This window comes from Carassius carassius, chromosome 17 (assembly GCF_963082965.1).
Source record: "Carassius carassius chromosome 17, fCarCar2.1, whole genome shotgun sequence".
NCBI classification, from domain to species: Eukaryota; Metazoa; Chordata; class Actinopteri; order Cypriniformes; family Cyprinidae; genus Carassius; species Carassius carassius.
The window spans coordinates 4,002,821-4,025,025 of NC_081771.1; the positions used below are offsets into that span (position 1 = coordinate 4,002,821).

At 35.6% G+C, this 22,205-nt stretch overlaps 1 protein-coding gene across 1 annotated transcript in view; it reads right to left on the reverse strand.

Annotated features, from left to right (window-relative positions):
• LOC132160795 (RIPOR family member 3) overlaps positions 1-21,415 on the reverse strand; it is a 31,552-nt gene extending 10,137 nt beyond the window's left edge. Inside the window, exons 1-11 of the mRNA XM_059570485.1 lie at positions 21,147-21,415; positions 8,455-8,563; positions 5,252-5,401; positions 5,082-5,160; positions 4,919-4,942; positions 4,727-4,780; positions 4,478-4,627; positions 4,194-4,257; positions 4,065-4,108; positions 2,613-2,738; positions 1,839-1,984 (exon numbers count right to left, since the gene is read on the reverse strand). Coding sequence (XP_059426468.1) covers positions 1,839-1,984; positions 2,613-2,738; positions 4,065-4,108; positions 4,194-4,257; positions 4,478-4,627; positions 4,727-4,780; positions 4,919-4,942; positions 5,082-5,160; positions 5,252-5,401; positions 8,455-8,552 — 935 coding nt within the window. The 5' untranslated portion in view covers positions 8,553-8,563; positions 21,147-21,415. The remainder of the gene's footprint in view (positions 1-1,838; positions 1,985-2,612; positions 2,739-4,064; positions 4,109-4,193; positions 4,258-4,477; positions 4,628-4,726; positions 4,781-4,918; positions 4,943-5,081; positions 5,161-5,251; positions 5,402-8,454; positions 8,564-21,146) is intronic.
• Between the last annotated feature and the right edge of the window lie 790 nt (positions 21,416-22,205).

A 22,205-nucleotide genomic window follows, 5' to 3' on the forward strand; every position in this document is an offset into this window, starting at 1 on the left:
GGTTTTTTGCCCTGATCATAATAAGCTCATAAATTTAAATATTTCATAAACTTTAAAAAATTTTTCCTGCTTTGAGAGTGAGAGCCATCCAGTCCCGAAGAGCATTCAAGCAGCGGGTCCAGAGCACAGTTACAGTCACCTGCTATTAGAATTATACATGGAAGAGAGACTATTATAAAAAGTTTTTCATAAACTGTGGGGTTATCCGCATTTTGGACATAAATATTAACCAGATTAATAACTTTACTCATATAGGTTCCCTGTACTAATTATTATTTTTTAATTCAATAATTTTCTTGGTGTGTTATTTATAAATGCTATACATTACATGCAATATTTAATCGTTTCCCATTAACATGTTTAACATAAAATCGAACCTTTATTTTAATCTAACTTTCAAGCTAAATTGTGATTGGTATTTTTTCCTGTGTTTATTTGCATACTAAATTAAAATGTTTTCATTTATCTGAAATCAACATAAAAACAGCATTCACATGGATTTCAATTTTTTTTTAAGCATTTTCTTTCTTTTTTTACAAATACTTGCTGACATTTATTATTTTACTCACTAAAGAAGAGAGAGGTATCAAAAATGGTATGAATAAAACTAAGTCAGGTTCTGATTGCACATAATGTATATAGTGGCAGTGTGTGTTTGTCATCACTGCTTGATGAAGAATGACACTGCTAACAGAGACTAAACAGAACCAGAGGAAATGATGTGACGGCAATAAAATACACACACACACACACACACACAGGGTCACAGCAGAGCGTGAAGATGCTGAACAGATTGTGAGATGTGTTTAATTTAGTGACATTGTAAAAAGAGGCTCTGAAAAATCTTTTCCACCTGGACTATGTAAAGAGCAGTGTAATTGGATCGGTGTGTGTGAGAGGGATGGGGCAGAAATGAACTATTTATCCATCTCTCTGCAGTCAGCTGCTCTTCCACAGCTGGTGTGTGTTAGCTGATAGCAGTGGCACACTTATCGCGGGTGTGTTTTTGTGTGAGATCAGTGTCTTGTCTACTCAATTACATGAACATTTTTTAAAATATGCTGCGAATAGCACTCTTACTGTTTTCATGTTTGTGAAATCCAGATGTTAAAGCATTAAACTAACCGTCACAACATCCATCCTCGCTGTAACTGCATCTAGTATCTTTCTGTACTGTTCTAGGTCCTGTCAAGCTCTTAAAAAAGTTAAAAGGACCATAAAACCAGTAGAGTAGAAGCTTTACTGAAGTTGTTATCTGCTAAAAATCTTGCCCTATGAAGGACTTTCCCTGATTTTTTTAAGATGCTTTCAATAGAAGTCTCTGATGCTCACCAAGCTTGCATTTATTTGATCAAAAATCAGTAATATTGTGAACTATTATTACATTTTTATAATAACAGCCATCTATTGTACTATATTTTAAAAATGTAATTTATTTCTGTGATCAGCATCACTATTCCATGATTCTTCAGAAATCATTCTAATAAGCTTATTTGATGTGCAATGTTGAAAACATTTATGCTGCATTTCCATTTTTTTTCAGGATTCTTTAATGAATAGAAAGTTCAAATGAACTACATTGATTTGAAAAATAAATAGCTTGTATGAATGTAAAAGGATTTACTGTTATGTCTAATCAATTTAATTCACCCGTCCTATATAGTACTAATTGTTTAAACTCAAAAGTATTATACAGACGTGTGCAAGATGTATGTAAAAGTTGATAGAGCTCAGGTTCACTGACATTAAATAAAGTCAACAATGTCTTAAAGTGCCCCATCAATCACTTTCAAGTATTTCACAGCACTTTTAGCACTTTATAAGTCTTGTAAACTTACTTCCAAACCACCTCTAGCTGTAGCTTGATGGTTCCCAGCTCTGTAATGTCCACGACCATCATCTGCGGCCGCGCTGTGAAAAAATCTGCACTCCTGCACGTTACCATTCCAACCAGGTTAGAGCTCAACCCCTTGACCTCTGTCACCTGCAGGACATTTCAGGAAAGCCTTCAGAATCAGATCCAGCAGATGTTGTTGACTTGACTACAGGTTTTGAGGGAAATTATTTGTTTAACCTTCTGCTTTCTCATGTATGGTGGCCCAAAGTCTCTCAGGATAGACTGTACTGTTGGCACTAACAAAAAAAAGTTTACTCCATCATTATGCTGCGGTAGGTGTTTTTTTTCTTAGTGGTTTTTAGGGTGCTCTGGGTATGTACATTAGTATGTAACTCACTTGGAATTGTATATTTACGATCCTGATTTTGAATGACAGGGGTTTAAAAAATGAGAAAGAGGATTTATAATTTTTTTTTTCAGGGAATGTTTTTTTTATAATGTTTTCCAGGGATGGAATCAATTTCAGACAATCAAACCTTTCATAAGAGTTATTCCACTGGTCCAAAAACTTCATAAAGTCTGTTAAACATCTCTATCGTTCTCTCTCAGGGGTTTGTGGGAGGTTTATTGTGTCACATGACAATCTATTCAGATCTAACAAACAGTATAAGGACAAAAGCCCTGGAAACTTCTGTCATCGCAACCCCCGCAGGTGACCTCGACAGGAAGTGCTATTTGCGCAGGTGTGTGCACGTGTATAGGTGGACTTGCTCACCTTAATCTCAAAGTTCCCATGGATGTGAGGGAGGAAGACCATCTCTTCTTCGTCCCACAGCTGTCTGTCATCCGTCTGGATTCGCCCTCTGATTCTCCACCTCTGTCGGCCCAGCCGGATCAACACCTACACAAAATGAAACACTCAATGTGTGTGTTTGTGAAATGTGCAAATGACCTCAATGAGTTTTTGGACAGTACACTATTCTACAAAAGTTTGAGGATGTATGGTTTTCTCTTATGTGCACCAAGGCTGTATTTATGTGATCAAAAATACCGTAAAACAGGAATATTGCGAAATATTATTACAGTATATACGGTAGGAGGTGCTATTACACATTTTCTGAAAGCGTACTGAATGTCTGGAGCAAAACGCAGAAGAAGCAGAAACAAGCAATCGCATATGTAAATATGTCAAATAATGCAATCGTTATTCAGCATGTAAATCAAAACTGCCAAACGTAACCCAATCGTTGTTCCGAATGTGGTCCAGAGATTGTATTTGACAATAATCAGTTTTGTTTCAAAATGTTGCTTTCCATATAAAACCCACATTCAAGTATTCATAGATAAAATAAAAAAATATTCTTGGGGCCATGAAAATTTTGTGAAAATAATCAAAAAAGCTGGTAGGGGCTGCCAAGTTGTTTTAAAATGTTTTAAATCAGAGAAAGAGTTAAACAAATATAGCAAAAGCACACTTTATAAGCAATACATTCAGCAAAAAAGCAGTAGTCTTGGTGTTCAAACATACATAGTTGCATGAACATTTCTATAGTTATTGTGATCAACTTCATACAACTACTTAAAATCGCTCTGGGTTAGATGTAATAAAATGTTTTGGGACTCTAGCATAATGTTTTCATGTATTTGTATCAAATGCAATGAAATTCATATTCTTTGTCTTGATTTTCCAAATACCTTTTGGGGTGACTGCATGTGAATGTGTGGTCTCGTGCATGAGCCGGCTGACGGCTCCTGAGACCGCATTCCACTGTGCATGAAGTCATTGGAAACCTGGCCTTAAAAATGTAATCCGAATAGCTGGTGAAATATGTCTTTACTGCCTAATATTTTCACATAAAAGAGCCATCATGCATTTGTGTCTATCACATGCAAAAAGAACAGTGAGCCTTGGATTAAGAGTGATGTTTTGGGGTGGAATGCCTTTACATCTTTATTACTTTTATGTATTAAACAGATAGATCATCATCCTTTATTCATCCTCAAACCCATATGGCTTTCTGTCTATATATGGAGCTTTTTTCCTGACATTAAGACAACATTAGTCCTCATTCACTTTCATTGGAAAACAGCAGCATGAACATTGTGCTAAATGACTCCCTTTGTGTTACACAGAATACAGAATGATATCCAGGTTTGGACAAACATGATGGTGAGTAAATGATAAGAGAAGTTTACAACAGTAGGACATTGGGTTAAAGCTCCTCACCTCATACTGATCTCCAGGGCAGAGTCGAGCAAATCCTATCAACCCTGCCTCATAAAAAGAGATAATTAAAAAGAGAAATTATGGAATAGAATGGTTAGGAGACTCCTGCATATGAGAGGTGCTGCGTACCTTTCATTTTGATTTGCAGCTCGCCCAGCAGGATTTCCAGTTCTCCTTCCATTGCACACATATCCTGCAGGTAGAGATGAGTGTGAACATAATAACTTCTTTTTATCAGTGCATATCATGTTAACAAAGGAAAAGTGGTTATAAATGGTTGTTGTGTTGGGCTGGTCGAGATGTTTTGAAAAAGCTATCGAGCCACAGGGTTTACGCTTTTTGGGAAAAAACGACCACACAAATGGTTTACTTATTGTTTGTTGTTTGTGTATGGTGTCCAAAAGAGACTTCACCTCCAGGCTGTGTCTGTGGTTGCGGTTCAGCTCCAGTAGACTCTCTCTAGACTGTCGTGATGACGGGGACAGAGAGAACGCTCTCTTCATGTTCAAAGCTCCTTGGCAGAGCCGCCACTGGATACAATAGGACTCATACAGCTCTTCAACCTGTTGACATCCACATTCACATGATACAGGTTTACTCTTAGCACATCTGACTAGAGTTCATATATATAACCAAATTAAAGTCTTTTCAAGCTGTGTTACCTTACTAATGTGAAACTCAAGGCGCCGTATGTATCTCTCTAAGGCTCGTATCTCCTGTTGTTGGCAAGCAGGATATAAAAAAGCATGGCATTTTTTGAACCTTTGGCTTTAAATGCAATGTTTAGTAAACTAAATACTAACAACAACAAAAAAACACTCCAAATGAATGAATAGCATTTGTTGACAACTTACCTTTTCCAGGTCATAGAAAAAACCCTGAGGAATGATGAATACATTTTGTATTAATTTCCTTTTATATTTACAGTAAATTAACAAAATAATGTAAAAAAAAATAAATAAAAAGGATTAAGACTTAAGGCTAGAGTGTAAATCTATTCTTAGTATAAAGTTTCACCAGTCTGGAGTTCCTCTTTGTGTCTCTCTGCTGGGATGACAGGAAGTCCAGCTCTGTTTGATGGTTTTCCAAGTAGTCCCTATATGAAACGAGATGTCATTAAGATTCACAAGACTAGTGCGTGTGGTCCATGAGTCCATTCATTTCTCTGCCGCAGTGACTGCACATACTTGAGCCCTTTCCTCAAAGCCTGGAAGATTCTGTCCACCTGCTCAGGCTGTTGGCCCCAGATGCTGCTGCCCACCCGGCTCGAGGAGAGTATTCTGGGAGATTTCCCTGCTACGGCTTTTGTGCGGAGAGAGCTACGAGCCGAGGAAAGTCTGTGGCATGAGATGGAAAAATGACATGAATACTTTTGTTAAATAAGGATACATTAAATCAATCAAAAGACATTTTCAATGACGATGAGCAATTACATTAAACTTCAAATGACAATAAAGACATTAACAATGTTACTAAATTTCTATTTCAAATAAATAAATATATATTTCTATATATAGCATATTTCTTTTTTTTAAAATAAATGTTGTTCTTATGTTTCTTGAGCAAAAAATCAACATGAATCAAATCAAAAATGATTTCTAAAGGATCATGTGACAATGAAGACTGGAGTAATGATGCTGAAAATCACAGGAATAAATTATATTTGAAATGTATTCAACTATCAAACAGTTATTTAAATAATATTAATAATAATATTTTACAATATTAATGCTTTTGATGATTTTTGTTCAATTGATGGCAGCTTTGTTGAGCATTAAAGGCTTTCAAAACATTGGCCTTTTTTGAACCCACAATTGAAGTTCTCAAGTATATGCAATGATTGGAAGACACTGCATTGCAATTTCCACACTTCATTAAACAGCACACAGTGGTTTTCAGCAAGCCAGGACATTAAGAACAGCTTCTCTATTACAAAATTACCACATTATAATGCTTTCCTAAAACAGTGTTTTCTTTTAGCAATGGCTGCTGAAAATGATGTTCTTAAGATCACATTACAGTTATTTCAAACTGTAATAATCATTTCGAACATTAATAATGTTTTTGAATGTATTTTTGGTGATTTAAATACTACTTTGCTCAACAGATGTATCAATCTCTTTCCAAAACTAACATTTGCTTTAGCAATTCCAACAGTAGCATATGTTTTTATGTTCTGAATTTAATCCTCATATCCCATTTTAGTTACACCCACAATTTAATCTACATATTTCGGCCATGTTCTGACAGTGGAAGCTTACACAGCATAACAAACCCAATGACTCTGCAATGTAAATAAACTGTTCTCTAAGTGAAGGCATTCCTTAGCGCTGCTCTGGGGTCACTAATAACACAAGCTCTGGCTCTCACATCAGTATATTCCTTCCTGTCTCCATCACTGACATCTCTGTAACTCCAGGTCCCTTAGTAGACAATATCACATGTGACGCCCTTTTTCTCAGGAATAAAGAGCTTGATTTTCTATACTCAGCCCTCTGCATCCTAACACACTTTCAGTGTATTATAAGTAATGTTTATATGTATTTTTATTATAAGTATGCAAAATTATTTACCAGTTGAAAACAACTTAATTGACTGCAACATAATTTGTGTGGTTTTTTTTTTTTTGCTTACACAAATTAGTCACTACCCAACAAGGTTGTACACAGTCTCAAGATGAGTATTCTGGAATTTTTTAGTGAAAACAGACATAAAATTGTTGACTTAGAGTGCGCATTTGACTCCGCCCAACTGCAAATAATGGTTATAATAGTTTACAATAGGTTATAATGGTTTCTAATTCAACAATTTGGCATTGTTGACAATAGTAGAGATAAACCTACCTTATCCAATCAACAAAAGTAATAAAAGTGGTTGAAATCTGTTTTATAACTGAAAATCCATGATCTTAGTGATGAATAATGTACAGTTTACTAAGTGAGTAAATGCTTAAAAAGCATTTTCTCACAATGCAGTTTTGTGAAGCTTTTGCCATATACATTTCTTTTTTACAAATTGAAAGCAGGCGGACCCGGCCTCTGAAGTTGTTTTGGCATTTGTCTGCAGTCATTTAGTTTCAATCTGTTACTTAAATGGGAATGCAGGAATGTAGTGTTATTGTGACAAATAAAATAAAAAAAACTTGCACACATGTGCGCGCACACACACACACACACACACACACACACAAACACACAGGCAGCTGTGTTTACTTATGTAAGCTGTCATACTGCTCAGATGATGCTTGTACTCGAATGCGAGCCGTGCATCCTCTCAGGACCTTTAGTTCTTGAAATAACTGCTGCCATTATATAATAACCGATGCTTGTTTACGTTACAGATTTGTGGAATGCTGAATTAGAACTACGAGCAATCAAAGAAAAGCCATAAACCATATCAGATATAAGCTAAGCTCCATTCCAAAGCCTGAGCTCCCTGCTAAGGCCACATCCTATGCCTCCTAATTGACTGATTTGGAACATCAGTAGAGTTTTCTGTAAGCTAACAAAGTGAAATTCAATTTTCACAAAGAATACATAAAAGTACACATCAAAGACACATATTACTGTAAAATAGATCATTTTTTATTAGATAGCACTGCTTGAAATTAATCCATACTTTTCAGTCCTGAATGAAATATATTTATGATGCTTTAAAATGCTGTTTTGGATCCCTTTTGCTTCAGTTTACTAAGTCTGGAAATTTTCTGTATACTATAAATTATGGAAAATGTCAAGGCAATTGGCAAGATGATGAATATAGATGCCCAGAATACACTAAAACAATAAAGCAGTACTTGAAATGTATCTGGAACAAGTAGTCAGATACCAGAGGTAGAAATCATCCTGCTGGGCTATTATGTTTGGCAGTGTCATATTAGTATAACTTATATACCATGATAGTATTTATTAATATATCAAATTATTTTTTATTTTTGTATTTTCAATGTAGTGCTTCTGGTCAGTTTTTTGTTAATATGTCTATATAAATTTGTTTACATTTCTGATTTAGTTCTAATTATTTAAATAATGTTTTTATTTTAAACATTTTTGAAACTACTTTTCTAAGAATTATATTCTAATCAGTTTAAATGTTTGAAAAACTATTTGTATAGTTTCTACAGTAGTTTTACTTTTCGTAGCACCATGAATGTCTTTATCGCAGGAATGATCTGGACTCCTCCCAAATGTTTTGTTTTGTGCTCAATTTTGAAACAGGCCTCCCCGAGATGTCCTCATGGCAAAAACTCCAGCGACCACATGTCATGCTTTCCATGGGATGTCATGACCCCTGCTTTGAGGACATTTATCTTAATAAAAGGGCAAGTAATGCAGTTTGACGCACATGGAAATACGTCATCTTCTCTCAAACACAAACCATACTTTCTTACCTTCTCCGGCCACCGAGTGTGTTTACTCCAGTGAAGGAACGGCTCCGCTGCACCATGCCGCCTTCAGCCGGACAATCAAACTTCAGCTTTACTGACATCTCTCCTCCACCTACAACACACACAAACAGTTAGAAATCCACTGAGTTTGAGTCATAGCCTACCAATCACAACACCAAAAACAATGCGTTAAAAGGCACTCAGAACATGTTATGATCTTGAAAACTAGAACACATCAGAAACATTTTTTGTCACTGTGGCATTTGGATGTTACCCACACATCTGCTGAACATGAAGCTCCACTTCACAAACCCTCGGTCTCTCATTTATCAACTGAGTGGCTACAAATTTAGTGACAGCCACTCTATTCTCCTCAGTGACAAATGTCTATGGCTCTGTTCCATCTTTCCTCACCCCATAATTCCTCTCTCCTGTTATTTTACAAAGTTTTTGAACATTCCTCAGACGCAGAGTCCCCAAACACCTACAGTGGCCCCAAAAAGACACAAAAAAAATTCATCCTATCTATTTTCTTAATGCATGTTACAGATCTCACTGTGAACAATTTATTTGTGCATGCAGTTTTTTATACCTTGTAATGTTTAATCAAATGGCCACAACTGGATCTTCCAGTGAAAAGGGCAGACTTATTGCATTAGACTGCAAAATATCCAAATTATCTGCCATTTGTTTCAAAAAGATCATTTGAATTTGTGTGCAGATAATGCTTTGTAAATGTTTTTAAAAGTGTCCCAAATGCTGTTTCACCTCACTGCTGTTGGCTGTAAAATTCACTTATGGCTTTTGCACCTGTTTGGCTCAAGGAAACGTTCTTGTTGACAGTGGCACACAAGAGAGAGACAGAATGGAGAAAGTGAGAGGAAGACAGGATGAAGAGGAGAGACAGAGGACAGGAAAGAGTCAGAGAGAGATGTCTTGATTGCAAACGCAGAGTCGGTTATCATTCTCTACAGGACAGTAATTCATGTTCTTTTTCCTACAAGAGGAAGAGAGAGATCTGTGGGGTAGATGAAGAACTGTGGGGGGTAGATGGGAAGGGGGTTTCAGAGAACCATGTTTGTAAGAACCATGAAAACAGTGTTATGACAGCTGCTATCACTATGACAAGTGCAGCTAAGGAAAATTTAAAACAACATTTTTTTAGATGAAAATGAGTGGTGCTTTTCTCTAAAAGAAGTTATAGTGGGTTCGGAGTGGTTGCTGTTTACTTCAATTCTATGAGATGGGTCCCTCATTCAATTTAAGTCTATTAATTTTATTCTAGGTCTGGAAACTTTGTTACTGTTTGAATCTGACTGAATTCATAAGAGCGGTTTCCAACTCAACAACAAAGATATCAAGATAGCAGTGACTTTGTATTTTTATATATTATAAGTAGGATTGATGCAATATGTTACAGTTTACATTCATAAAACCTTTATCTCCAGTCAACGAATTTGAATGATAGCATCGATGGACCAGTAGGTGGAGGCAATTGACTATTGTCATGAACAATATAAAGTCGTTCAGTTCGTCCAAAACACTGATTCATTCAGAAACTAAAAAAGTGAGTCATTGAATCATTCGTTCAAAACATTCGTTAGGAACACGTCTTCACTTAAGTGTTGCACCGGAAATTCTGCTGTTTGCTGTAGTAATAATCATAATGCCATGCAATAATCATAAGTGTAACGCTTAGAAAAGTGATAACACAAGTTTCACAATTTTGCATACAGTTTATTTCTGTCACACAAATTGTCACACAGTTTTGGGCATGGTACTAATGTTAATACCATGTTTTTGGACATGATAGTGTCATGATTTAGAAAATGCAGAGGCTGTCATTTGTGCTTCACAAAAAGTAATTCAAAATAATTCTGAACAAGTGTTGTTAATATGCCATGAAACACAAGTGTTGAAGTGTTGAACCTCCTTCGAGCAAATGGCAGTAAGTGTTAACCAAAAACAGCACAATGTTGTAATGAACCCAGTCCATCTGTCTTTTTGATTGTCTTTTTTTTCCCCCAAACCATGCAAAAAAAAAACAAATTCTCTACAAATAGCTGTGGGCATCCAGATGCAATGAAAACATGCAAAGGAATTCAATACATCCTTGAGGACATAAACACCAGACACAATGTGTGCGTCCAGAGTAGAAGAGGGAATCTTCTAAAAGTTTGGGTTTACATGTTAATAGATCACAGAGAAGCATAACAATAGATTATGACACCGTTTAAATTAAATTGACACAAACAGATAAAGGGATGATTTAACCAAAAAATGTTATTTTATCCTGTGATCATACTCACCCTGGTGTCAAATCAAAGTCATATGAGTTTGGAGCAACATGCTGGTGAGTAAATACTGTCAGTGTTTCATTTTGGGTCAACTCCTCATTTAAGACTTACAAATTTAAATCATTAATCACATTTCTTTGATAAGCGTAATAATTTACTTATTTACAAATTACATCTTTAGCACTGTGCCCAAAGTGTATATGCATTTATTTATTTATTTATATACACACACATCATGCTCAGTGGGATGCGCAGTAAGACTTCTCAGAGCAGGCCAATCAAAATATTAGCACAAGGATCATGTCTAGCATGAGAAACTGCCATACTAAAACTTTTTTCCATTTGTTTTTTGGCAGGAAGAAGAAAAACAGAAGGGTGTAGAGGGGAGGTATTGTGGATTGAACCGTGATTCAGAGTATGACTGCTGTCATTCCAAAAATGCACAAAAATACAAATTTGGCTTGAATTTTTGCAGCCATGAACATGGCGCATGCGTTAACACTTACTGATAACACTAAGCAGTCAAGTATGGGAATCTTCCTGGAAACCGTCTGATTGTCATCGATCATTTGTACAGGGGACTCATGGGATTTCACGCCAAAGGGAATAGATAGCTAGTCCAGAGCACACAAAGCTGTGGATCAAGAAAAGCATGGGGTAATGATGCCATGGAAGGTTCACAGTCTAGGTCATTATGGTGGGATGGATTTTGTAGGACGGAACAGGACATAACTTATGTCATTTGATATTAAAGCTTCTAGTTTTACAGGTAATTCAGTGGAAATCAGGTGTTTTAGCAGTCATTTTTATAAAATCTGTAAGTAACACATAAACGTTAGCCAACGATATATAGCCAAACCCTTATGACTTTCCTCTGTGAACACTGAAAGTCCAAACAGCAGTTGACCCCGTTATATGGATTAAAAAACAGACATGTTTCAAAATATTCTGTTTTGTGTTGCTCAGAGGAAATGACTTGTGGTTGACAGATGATGACAGAAAATATCTTTAAGGTCATTAGTCTAGATGCTTAACCATGAAACTACCGCACCTCATGTGTGAAAACCCATATGCAACATGAGCCTCAGCGTCTTTTGAAGTCCCTCAGCATCTTCTCTCATAAATGTTTGAAATAGAAATGAGTTTTTAATGACACTCATTAACATGCCTGTATGTCATCTGCCTATTTCCATGACCCAGACTAGAGTTCAACCTTGATCGTTTGTGCACAAATAAAAAGTTAGCCTGAATGCACTGTAAGTCACTTTGCATAAAAGCGTCTGCTAAATGCATACATTTATTAATTTATTTATTTATTAAATAAACTGCAACCATCAATATCATATGCATTAAAACAATTTAATAATATTTATCACATTGCACTAAGTGTAATCTTATTTATCCATAGAACTTAGTCATAAAAAGAAACAGACACAATATCCATACATTGCTTGGTATGTAGCTTAGTCAGGGTCAGGCCATCGCTTGAATACCAGAGTCTTCCTCCAAAGAATCTCTAACATGAAAAATTCGAAAGCATTTCCATGTGCATTTATGTGAACTCTACCGTATGTTGTATATTAAGAGTGATTTATGAGCTCCTTGATTGCACAATTTTCATTCTGCCTTTTGTTTCTCATGGTTTATAATTCTGCTGTTATCTGGAACTGAGTCTCTGCTGAATAGCGCCTGAGTCATAGACTTAAATAACTCTTAAATAACGTTCACGAAAGAGCTCTCAGGGGGTCTCAGCTACGTACAGACATACAAAAAAAAAAAACACTTAGAACACCTTAGCAACTATTCTTGAGAACATTTCAAATTTTCTACCTCTAGCTGTTAAGAAGACTCATGAGGCACTATATGAATTAGCAAACATGCTAAATAAGCTTGCATTTCAGGGATCTTGTTCAGATTCACAGGGGAGTTATGCACATCAATCTTGTAAGTTATTATGAGTACACACACATTACACATGCTCCGAGTTTGGCCATATTAGATGACAGAAACATGTTTTCATTGCAATACTGAAAAAGAGAGCAGCATGTAAGTGCAAAGCAAGGAGTATAGAGAGAGGATCGCTTTGGGAGAAGGAGGAATTTGACAGACTAGCAAAATAAATTTATTTTTTTATTACATTTATTTTTGTTTTTTTAAGAACAGTCCGACACTCAACATAAAAGCTTAAAATGAGGGTCAGTATCAAGTTATGGAGTGTTAAGGCATGTATTCTGCTTGATTATATTTAAAGACCTCATTAAATGGTTTGACCAAAGCAGTTTTCATTTCTGTGTTTACATATTTTAGTTAATTAACAGCTTCACTGCAGAGCAAAATTGTGCTGGGTTCATAATAGCATACTACCATGTTTTTTGCAGTATAATGTTCTCAGTATAAATTTTCTGTATGCACAGAAAACCCTGAACCAACCACTGCAAGAATACTATGTCCCATAATGCCAAGGCGCTTGGTACGTTTACAAGACAAAAAAAAGAAAAAGCTTTTTTTTTTTTTGCATACAGATGACAGTGTTGTCAAAATGATCTCCATTCACGCGAATCTGTGAAAACGACTTAAAGCGCTATATTGTGCATGCCAGGTCAGTAGTTGGTGATGCCACTTTTAAAAGAAACACTATGCAAACACATAATACGCATGTGCACAACCTCCCCGTTTTCACAAATTCGTGTTTTCATACAATAATGGTATCTTGCAACTTTAAAAACGTTTTCATCAGCTTGCATTTTCAGACCCCCAAAACGTTGCTGTCATTTAAATCAATGGCCAAAACTCATAAAAAGTTTTTGGTTTTTAATTGAAAATGGTGTTCCATAAACATCCCCCTTAGTGTATGACTGTATGTATGAATGAAGATTCATGATGAGAGGATATAAGAAGATTTCTGTTGACTTTGTTCAATTTTGTTAGGTGATTTAATTTCAGCACATGCGCCAATGTCTTGTTGTGTATATGGCATAAACTTGGCAAAGCTAGATTGCTTGACATAAAGGCAGGTGGAAATTCCATGTCCATTTGATTGGACAAACTATGTAGACCACATACTATGAACAATACGTGTCTTCATCAGTTGTTTCTTTTTTCTTTTTTGGTAAAGTTTTCCCAACTTTATGCATATGCACCTTGTAAACAATCTCAGTAATATCCATCTTGTGTCTTCTTTTTTAACCAGTACACTAACTTAGCTGCATCTGTAAAATCAGCATGAAGTGAGTAAAGCCAGTAAACACACGTGCATGTGAAAGGAAACAGGGTCATCTGTTCACGTAGCTTTGTTTATGCTTTCTTGAGTGACTGAGATTGCATGCTTCAGAAAGGCCATATAAATCACAGAGAGATGTAATTGTTAAGAATTTTTTTTTTTCCACTGCAACACACTGTGCCTCCAGAGGCCTCTACACATACTCATGCTTTCACTCCCAATTCAGCATGATTGCATTAGTATTCATAGGTATTTTTATGTGCAATGTACTTATTTATTTTATTGTAAAGTATCATTGTGGGCTACTTCTAAAAATGTCTAATTTGAGGTGTCTTTACACAGAGTTAAAGCTGCTATGTGCCTGCTCAAATGCAGTGTGAAGTCGCAGTGCTGCACAAAAGCCAGATTAAATTATGCTAGAGTAAAAGTATATCGTCCTTGGTGTGAACAGGCCTTAACTGCTGTGTAAATGCATTCATTCCACCTTTACACCTCTGTCTCTGTAAAGACACCTAAATGCCGTTTTCCACCTTTAGAGGGTATTTGGCATTAGATACCTACAAACATTCACAAAACTATGACTTTTTTATTCATTAAATTTTTATTGCATATTATTTTTTGTTATTATATTACTATAAATATATATTTAAATGTTTAGAATATTTACTAAATATAATATTATTAATCTAAAAAATATTTAAATATCATTTAGGCACTATTTTATATGTGAAATGTCATTTTAATATAATAGAAATAAAAAGAAAAAATATTAAGATAAAATAAAATAAAAATATTTGAATCGTTTTATATTATCAATATAGATTTTGTGACATGTAAATGTGTTCATGATAATTACCAGACACCATTAAATGTTTGAATGCCTATACACAATAACAAGATCACACCTTTTCAAATCAGTTTTTCCACGTTTTGTTGATCTTCTCTTTCTCTCAAACATGCACAAGCAGAAATGTTAACAGTCATTAGTTGAAAGGAGTTGAGAGGGTGTAAGAATGTGGGGGGGTTGTAAACCTGTGTTAATTTGGTAACCTCAAACCACATGTTTCACGATCACAACAAACTTGCTCATAATTCCTCCTTAAACCCAAAATGTGGCAAAGCTTTGCAAGTTTGTGGCTAATGGAGATGATTTTTATATAAGGACTCCTGATGTTTGGTGGTTGAGTGGAATGTTTTAGCCAGATGTTACATCTTCCCCTTTTTCCTTCTTTTAGTCCTATGATGATTCATGACCTTGTCTCTCAATAATCAGTTCCTGATTTCTGCCCCATATTTCCACTCACCAAAAGAGGTTCCCATGTATTCTCATGATAGTAATACTGAATGATCGCCTATCTTTTGATTAGCATTATTAATGGGGCTGTTTTTCTGATCCAAGTAAATCTAAAAATATAAAAACCCAGAGTTGGTGATAGCAATACTGTTGGCTACATGCAAACATCCCTCTAGATCGCTTTTTAGCAAGTTTTTAAGCTTAGCTTTCATGCACACAAGGGGATTTTTATGTATTGGCAATAAGTCTAATAGATTTCTTATGGGTGTACTTATGTGATGTTTAGTGTTACTTAAAAAGAGCGTCCAATAGTTGAGACTAGACAGACATTTTTCCATGTCCTTTGTGAAGTTGGTTAACTACCAGGAGTAAAGCATGGATATGGTATCTGAGCCCATCTGGCAGGTTTGTGACAGCCACAAAATTGGTTTGCGCCTCGAGAGTTTAAGGTCACTAGACATCTAGGCTAAATCATCTCTGAACGGTGGCTTAGAAAATGAAAATGTTGTATTATTTCAGTCCAGTCTATGGATTATTTTGTCCAATATGAAGACAGTGCTCAGTGTTACTATAACAACTTAGAAAAATACTAAATAAAATAAAAGTGTTTTCAGCCAATTGGAGTTTGTTGCCAGGGGATGTGGGCTAACATTTCATCCAGTATTTCTCTATGAGGCATTGTCTCCATTTTACCTTAACCACTCTGAACTCCGTCACCTCCTTGGCTGGTTTCTGGTGAAGACTGAACATTGGCTTGAAAGTTTTCTTGGATGGCATGAATTAGGCAAGAGAATTGAGAAGCAGCTGTCCAATCCAAACTATCTACAAGGTTTTGGATAATACAGCATATGTACACCAGATTTAAGTGGAAGGGATTGTGGCAGGATGGTTTGTTCTATAAACTCTCATCAGGTCAACAAGGGTTTAATGTTGGGTAGCCACATCCTTCACCAATAGTTTTCTTAAATTATGGATTTTCATTCTCAATCAAAGATATATTGTTGACTCTTTTTGAGTGAAACTCAAAATTTAGTGAAAATGCTTGTGCAGCTTGACAACCACCCTCAACACCCTAGCAAAAATACAAATCTTCAACTTTGTTTAGTTGGTTTTTGTTGTTTTGAGACACCAAAATGCACTTCACAGACAAAAATTACTTTCCAGCGTGAGTGGTTTCAGATCTCATGAATTATGTGATTAACAGAAGAAATGCATTGCGTGGTTAAAGCCCTGAATGTCTTCAGCTCTGATTTTCGCATGTAAACAAATCCAAATGACTACCTTGCATCTCGGCGGCGAACCAGTGGCCACTTGAAAGTGCAAGAGAGTCTTCAAAGCAGACAGTGGGAATGCCAAAAAAAGGTTCAATTAAGGCTTCTTGTATTTTATTTTTTTTATTTTTTTATTTTTTTTTGCTCGGGCGGCATGTGAGTCGAGTTTTAATAGATCCCAGAGCTTAAGGGGGCTGTACATCCTGTTTGTGTGTGCCATATGGGTTTAAGTGCGGAGAGGCCAGTCAGTAAAGCAGCACATGAACAGTGTAAGTGTAATTACTCTTCGCTCTCTGTCTGCACTTGTTCTCTCTCTCTCTTTCAGTATCCTTCTTTTTCTTTCCACTGTAATAGTTTACAGAGATGTTCCTAATGCACTTCCAAGTCATGTCATTTTTCAAAAAATCAGACTTGCTATTTGGTTTTAAGGTCACAATTTACAGCTCAAATAATATTTTCATGCAGATTTTATATGTAATTGAATTGAAAGTAATTCTTTATAGTCTCAGAAGAAAATATGCAAGTGCAAAATTCCACTTCCACTTGTACTGAAGGTTACTTTCAGTATGAGCAATAATAGACTTGCAACAATAAGTGAGGTTAACAAATTTATTTATTTATATATTTATTTATTTATAATGGTGTTTTGAATTTAAAGACAATATTTTGCATACTGATGACACTAACAGTCAAAGCAATAATTAATTTATTACAAAGTAATAGATCATAAAGTGAAAATAATTCAAAATATGTTACTACTACTAATAATTGTATAAAAAATTATAATAAGTAGTTAAATATTTTGTATTATGAGCTGGTTTGCTGGTCTATTAACTTGGTCAAGTCAGACTGTCAGCTGTACTTAAAGCTAAATTCAACCTAAAACCATCTTAGGTTCGATTAAGCTGGCTTCTTAAGTAAAATAAAAAATAAACATTACATTTCAAGACAATTACATGCCAGGCTATAATGATCAATGTGAGCAAGGCGGCATTGTGTGTGTTTATTTGTTGAAAATCTGTCAGGGCTGTATTTAGCATCAATATATGACTAACATGTCTGACTGGTGTCTGGAAGACATGACTAAACCCGACCTGGATTATAAAAATGTGTAGTTTTGTACAGAGCTAAGCAAGAGCATCTTTGTCAAGCCTAGATTTTTTAGAAAACCAACGAAGAACCTTTAGAAACCTCCACGACTGCTGCTATCGTGACCTCTCTGACAGTCCTCACAATTAGTATCCCTTCATTCCTGCGGATGGATCTACTTGTGGCGCTGTGTTTTTACAAAGTGGGGCTTTCCGCTCTGGCTCGGGTCCACCTGGGTCCACCTCGCTTTAAGTTCCACCACCAGAGCGATTGTACTTTTGGCTGCGTGTTTGATGTGCAAATCCCTCCTTTTTCTGCACTTCCTACACTTCTTTCCTTTTGTTTTTCTTGTGTAAACGAATAAAGCATTGCAGAAATGGAGTGAAAAAAGGGTGAGTTCATCGGGGAGGAGAGCGTATTGGATGTGTGGGTATCTCAGCAGGGTGTACCACCACTGAAGTCAATGTCTAGATGTTATGAAAACACTGTTTCTCTTCTTGCTTGTCACAAATATACATACACACTCTCTTTCTATAGGTACCAATGCCACACCTTTTAATAATGCAATCTGCTCACATTCCAGTACCTTTGTATGTAATATAAACATTTGGAAATTGCATTTCATATCTGATGAAGAAAAATGTCTCAACTTCCACCTCTCCTGCTTGGCATTGATGGATGTAACAGAAATGAAAATGGCTCACCACTGGCATATGAGGAGTGACATATGCACTACATTTATCTTTTTCATTGCCTATTATGCATTCCACTTTAGCCTATACAATCTATGAATTGTATTCAGTATTATAAACAAAATTTGTGTATTTTTTGGTGAACTAGTCCCATGTTTCTGACTGAGCTGGTGAGTCAGTGATAAAGGTTTCAGACAGATAGTAACTCAAGTTTTTGTGGCTGGTCGTGTGTTATCTGAAGTGGACCACCAGCTGACTTTTGGAGTTGACTTCTATGTGCATGAGTGTAGATAGAGTGTGACATGAGTGCATATACACATATGGTCGTATATAAACAGGATGGAGAGTTTTGTACTGTAACGAATAGGGAATCTTTGTATAGTTTCTGTTTCCTGAATAGGAGGGCAATGGATTTACCAAGCATTCGATGAATTCGAAGGTTTATGTTGAGAGTTCAAAAATAAATAAGATTAAAAGGGTGTGTTCAATTCTCACGGGCGACACCGAAGACAACTTGAGTTCTAAGATTATCTATTTTTTTTTTTTGGAGAGAGCCCCACCAACTCAGCCCGAATCAGTTATGGCTGCTTTGAAAACACACATTCTTACAGACGCAACTAATCAAATGCAGAAAAATTGATTTTTGTTCATTCATTGTGTCTTGCAGTTCAATGTTCATAGTACATATAGGGGTCAAATAGTCATGCATTTACCATAACAATGTACTAATTTCACATTTTTTCAGTATTGTGCTTGGGTCACATAAAACAAAATACCAAATATGCCATGGTTACCTGCTAAAGCATCATTGTAACAATAAGATACTAAGGTATTATTATTTATTTTGTTAAAAATATTTAACAATAATTCTATAATTAATTATTCATCATTAATATGACCATTATTATAGAAGCAAACATTTATTCAGAATTTTAATAGAATTATTTATTATTTTAACTTGTTATTATTAGAAGTTATTTAAAATAATGATTTTAATTATATAATTAATAGGAATAAATAACTTTTATAATTATTAATAAATTAATATTATTAGTAGGAGTAAATGATAATAATAATAATAATAATAATAATAATGTTATAATAGTTTTAAGTTTATTTAATTTGTATATTCAATTTGTATTATATTATTATTATTACTAGTAAACATTTTATAAGTTTTACTTTATTAATAATAATAAAACATTTTAATTTGTTTTTTGATGTGTTACTATTATTAGAAGTCATTTAAATAATGATTTAATATGATTAATAATAATACTATTGTTAATAAATATATTATTAATTAAATTATAATAATAATCATTTATGATTTATGATACTTATTTTATATTTATTAATTTATTTATTTTCTCAGAAGTAAAAATATAATTAATATTCATTATCATTATTATTATTATTTAATATTTATTATTTTTGTTTATTAAATATTACATTCGTAGTAGCAGTAGTACTTATTAAAAATTGTATCATGTATCCATTGATTTGAAAAGTGTTTATTCATGAATGCTTCTATAAAATAAAAGGACATAACTTGTTTTTTTATTATTTATATTTAAAGTGACCAATTACAAACCTTCCACTTTCTGATTTAAAACATGAACACAGCTGGCCAACTTCAAATCTTTGACAAGTTTCTTAATTTAACATGACACTCATGTATAACACTGCCATTGATGGCCTTCAAAGTATTTGCCTTTAAATGAGGCAACTAGTGTTTTTAATTGGAATTCTAGATTCCCAGATTCCTTCTTAGGGTGTTGTATCATTCAAAATGAAACAAAGCCAATGAAGGGAGACGAATGCATGAAACAAAAGAGATCGAGAGAGAGAGGGAGGGAGAATCTGCATTTTGGGAAGGCTTGATTTTCTGAGTCTCACGGTTTGGGGCAGTCTTGTGATGGGGAATTGAGTTTCAGATTCCCACAGGGGGGCATCAGGGAGAGAGAGGAGAACGGAGGGATGAGCAAAGCAGAACTGTGAAGGAGTGTAAATTGAAAAACACGAGGCCTCACTGTGAACTCATTCTACAAGGGCAGTGGAACCTGTCTGAGGGTTTTTTCCACAACCACTGGTTTGCATTAAAGCATGACAAAGAGCTCTATTAAACATAATTCGTCTTCATGGAAATGCACGCGGCCTCTTTCATTGCCTTTAAAGAAGATTTGCCTTTAAAACAGTGTTGCAGGTTAAGTCCTATCATCAGTATCTCGTGCTGCCAGTTATTATTATTACTTGCCATTTTTCCATGAACACGTACCAGCAGCTGCAAAAACAAACACCAGCCCTAGACAGAGGGAAAAGAGCACCCAACTCATAGCCTGAGGTGTTTTTCTTATAGCCAACCTGTGCAGCGAACCTCATCCCTGTCCAAATGCCACAGATGACTGCTGATACACAAAAACTTCTTTTTGGGGTTAATTTAGTGAAAAAGAAACCAGGGTAGCATGTGAGATCCTTACAGCCTTGACCTAGGTATTTTTTGATAGCTGACATAGCACTGACACAGATAAATAGTGCATGATAATACCAGGAACATGCTTTAAGAAAGAAAACAAGGTCCATGTGTTCACAAAATTATTGTTTTCAGACAGGTTTACCTCAGTTTGCCATTGGATTGTCAAACAGTCCAGCCCCAAACACGTACAAAAATTTGGTTAGTAAAAATGCAAAAAAAATGACATACATCCTTACATTTTATCAGTCTACTTTTTGTCTTACTCCTAAAAACACTATAATTGTTGAGTGAAAACAAAGCAGGACAGCTCAAACTTCACATGCAGAAACATCTGTAGTTATAATAGTTCATCCTACCTGCTTCAGAGCTCTTCTATTCCAGAGCCGAGTTACGTCTGACAGCTAAGCAAACTCACATTTGTGCTCATCTCTGCAGTAGTGTGCATGCATGTGTGTGTGTGTGTGTGTGTTGCAGGAGCAGATGTCTGTTGACTCCTGATAGCGTGGGTTTCTCCAGCAGCCAGAAATGACACCTGATTCTGAGAAGCTGCTTGTACAGAGCAAAAAAAAAAAAGTGACTGAATGCATCAAATGCGACTAGCTTTCTCCTACTTCTCTCATCTTGTACTGAGTCGGTCTCACAATGCTCCCTCGTCGGCTTTAACTTTTCTCACTCTCTCTCCTTTTCTCCTCCCATTTTCGTTCATTGAAGTCTCACACACACTCCCTTGTCATTTCTCTCCTCTGTCACACCAGGCAGCAAACACATCAAAGCTGTAAATTCTGAATTCTTCCATATTTTCTTGGCCACTCGGCACATTTGGCAGCGTGGATGGACTGGAAAAACTTGGAACTGTTTCCGTGCAAACTGTACAAGTCCATTAAATATCCTGTGAATATGCTTGTGGGACATTTGGCCAAGACCCCCAATGGCTCGTCTGAATTAAACTATACTGCTTTCCACATACAGTCTGGTGTTGAAAGAGGAATAATTCCTTTTTATGGGCCAACGGGTTCTGCATAGTGGCAAATAGTTTGTTGTATTTTTTGTGAATTCTGTCCTCCAAACTAAAATTCAGGATCATATTGTTGTAATATTGGATAAAAGTGAAACTGGTGTAACCCTTAGTGGTTCTCTTACATCAGGTTCCCACATTTATATTGGGGCAAGTTGTCACAAAAGCATTACACCATAGTTAAAAATGTTGGGGTCTTTGTGTGTGTGTGTGTGTGTGTGTGTGTGTGTGTGCTCTTGTTTTTGTGACATATCAGAAAACAACTCTGTATAATGACATGGGTATGACACAGGTATTACAAGGAGAGGATGACTTATGAGGACATAACCCATGTCCCCATTTTTCAAGACGCTTATAAATCATACAGAATGAGTTTTTTTGAGAAAGTAAAAATGCACAA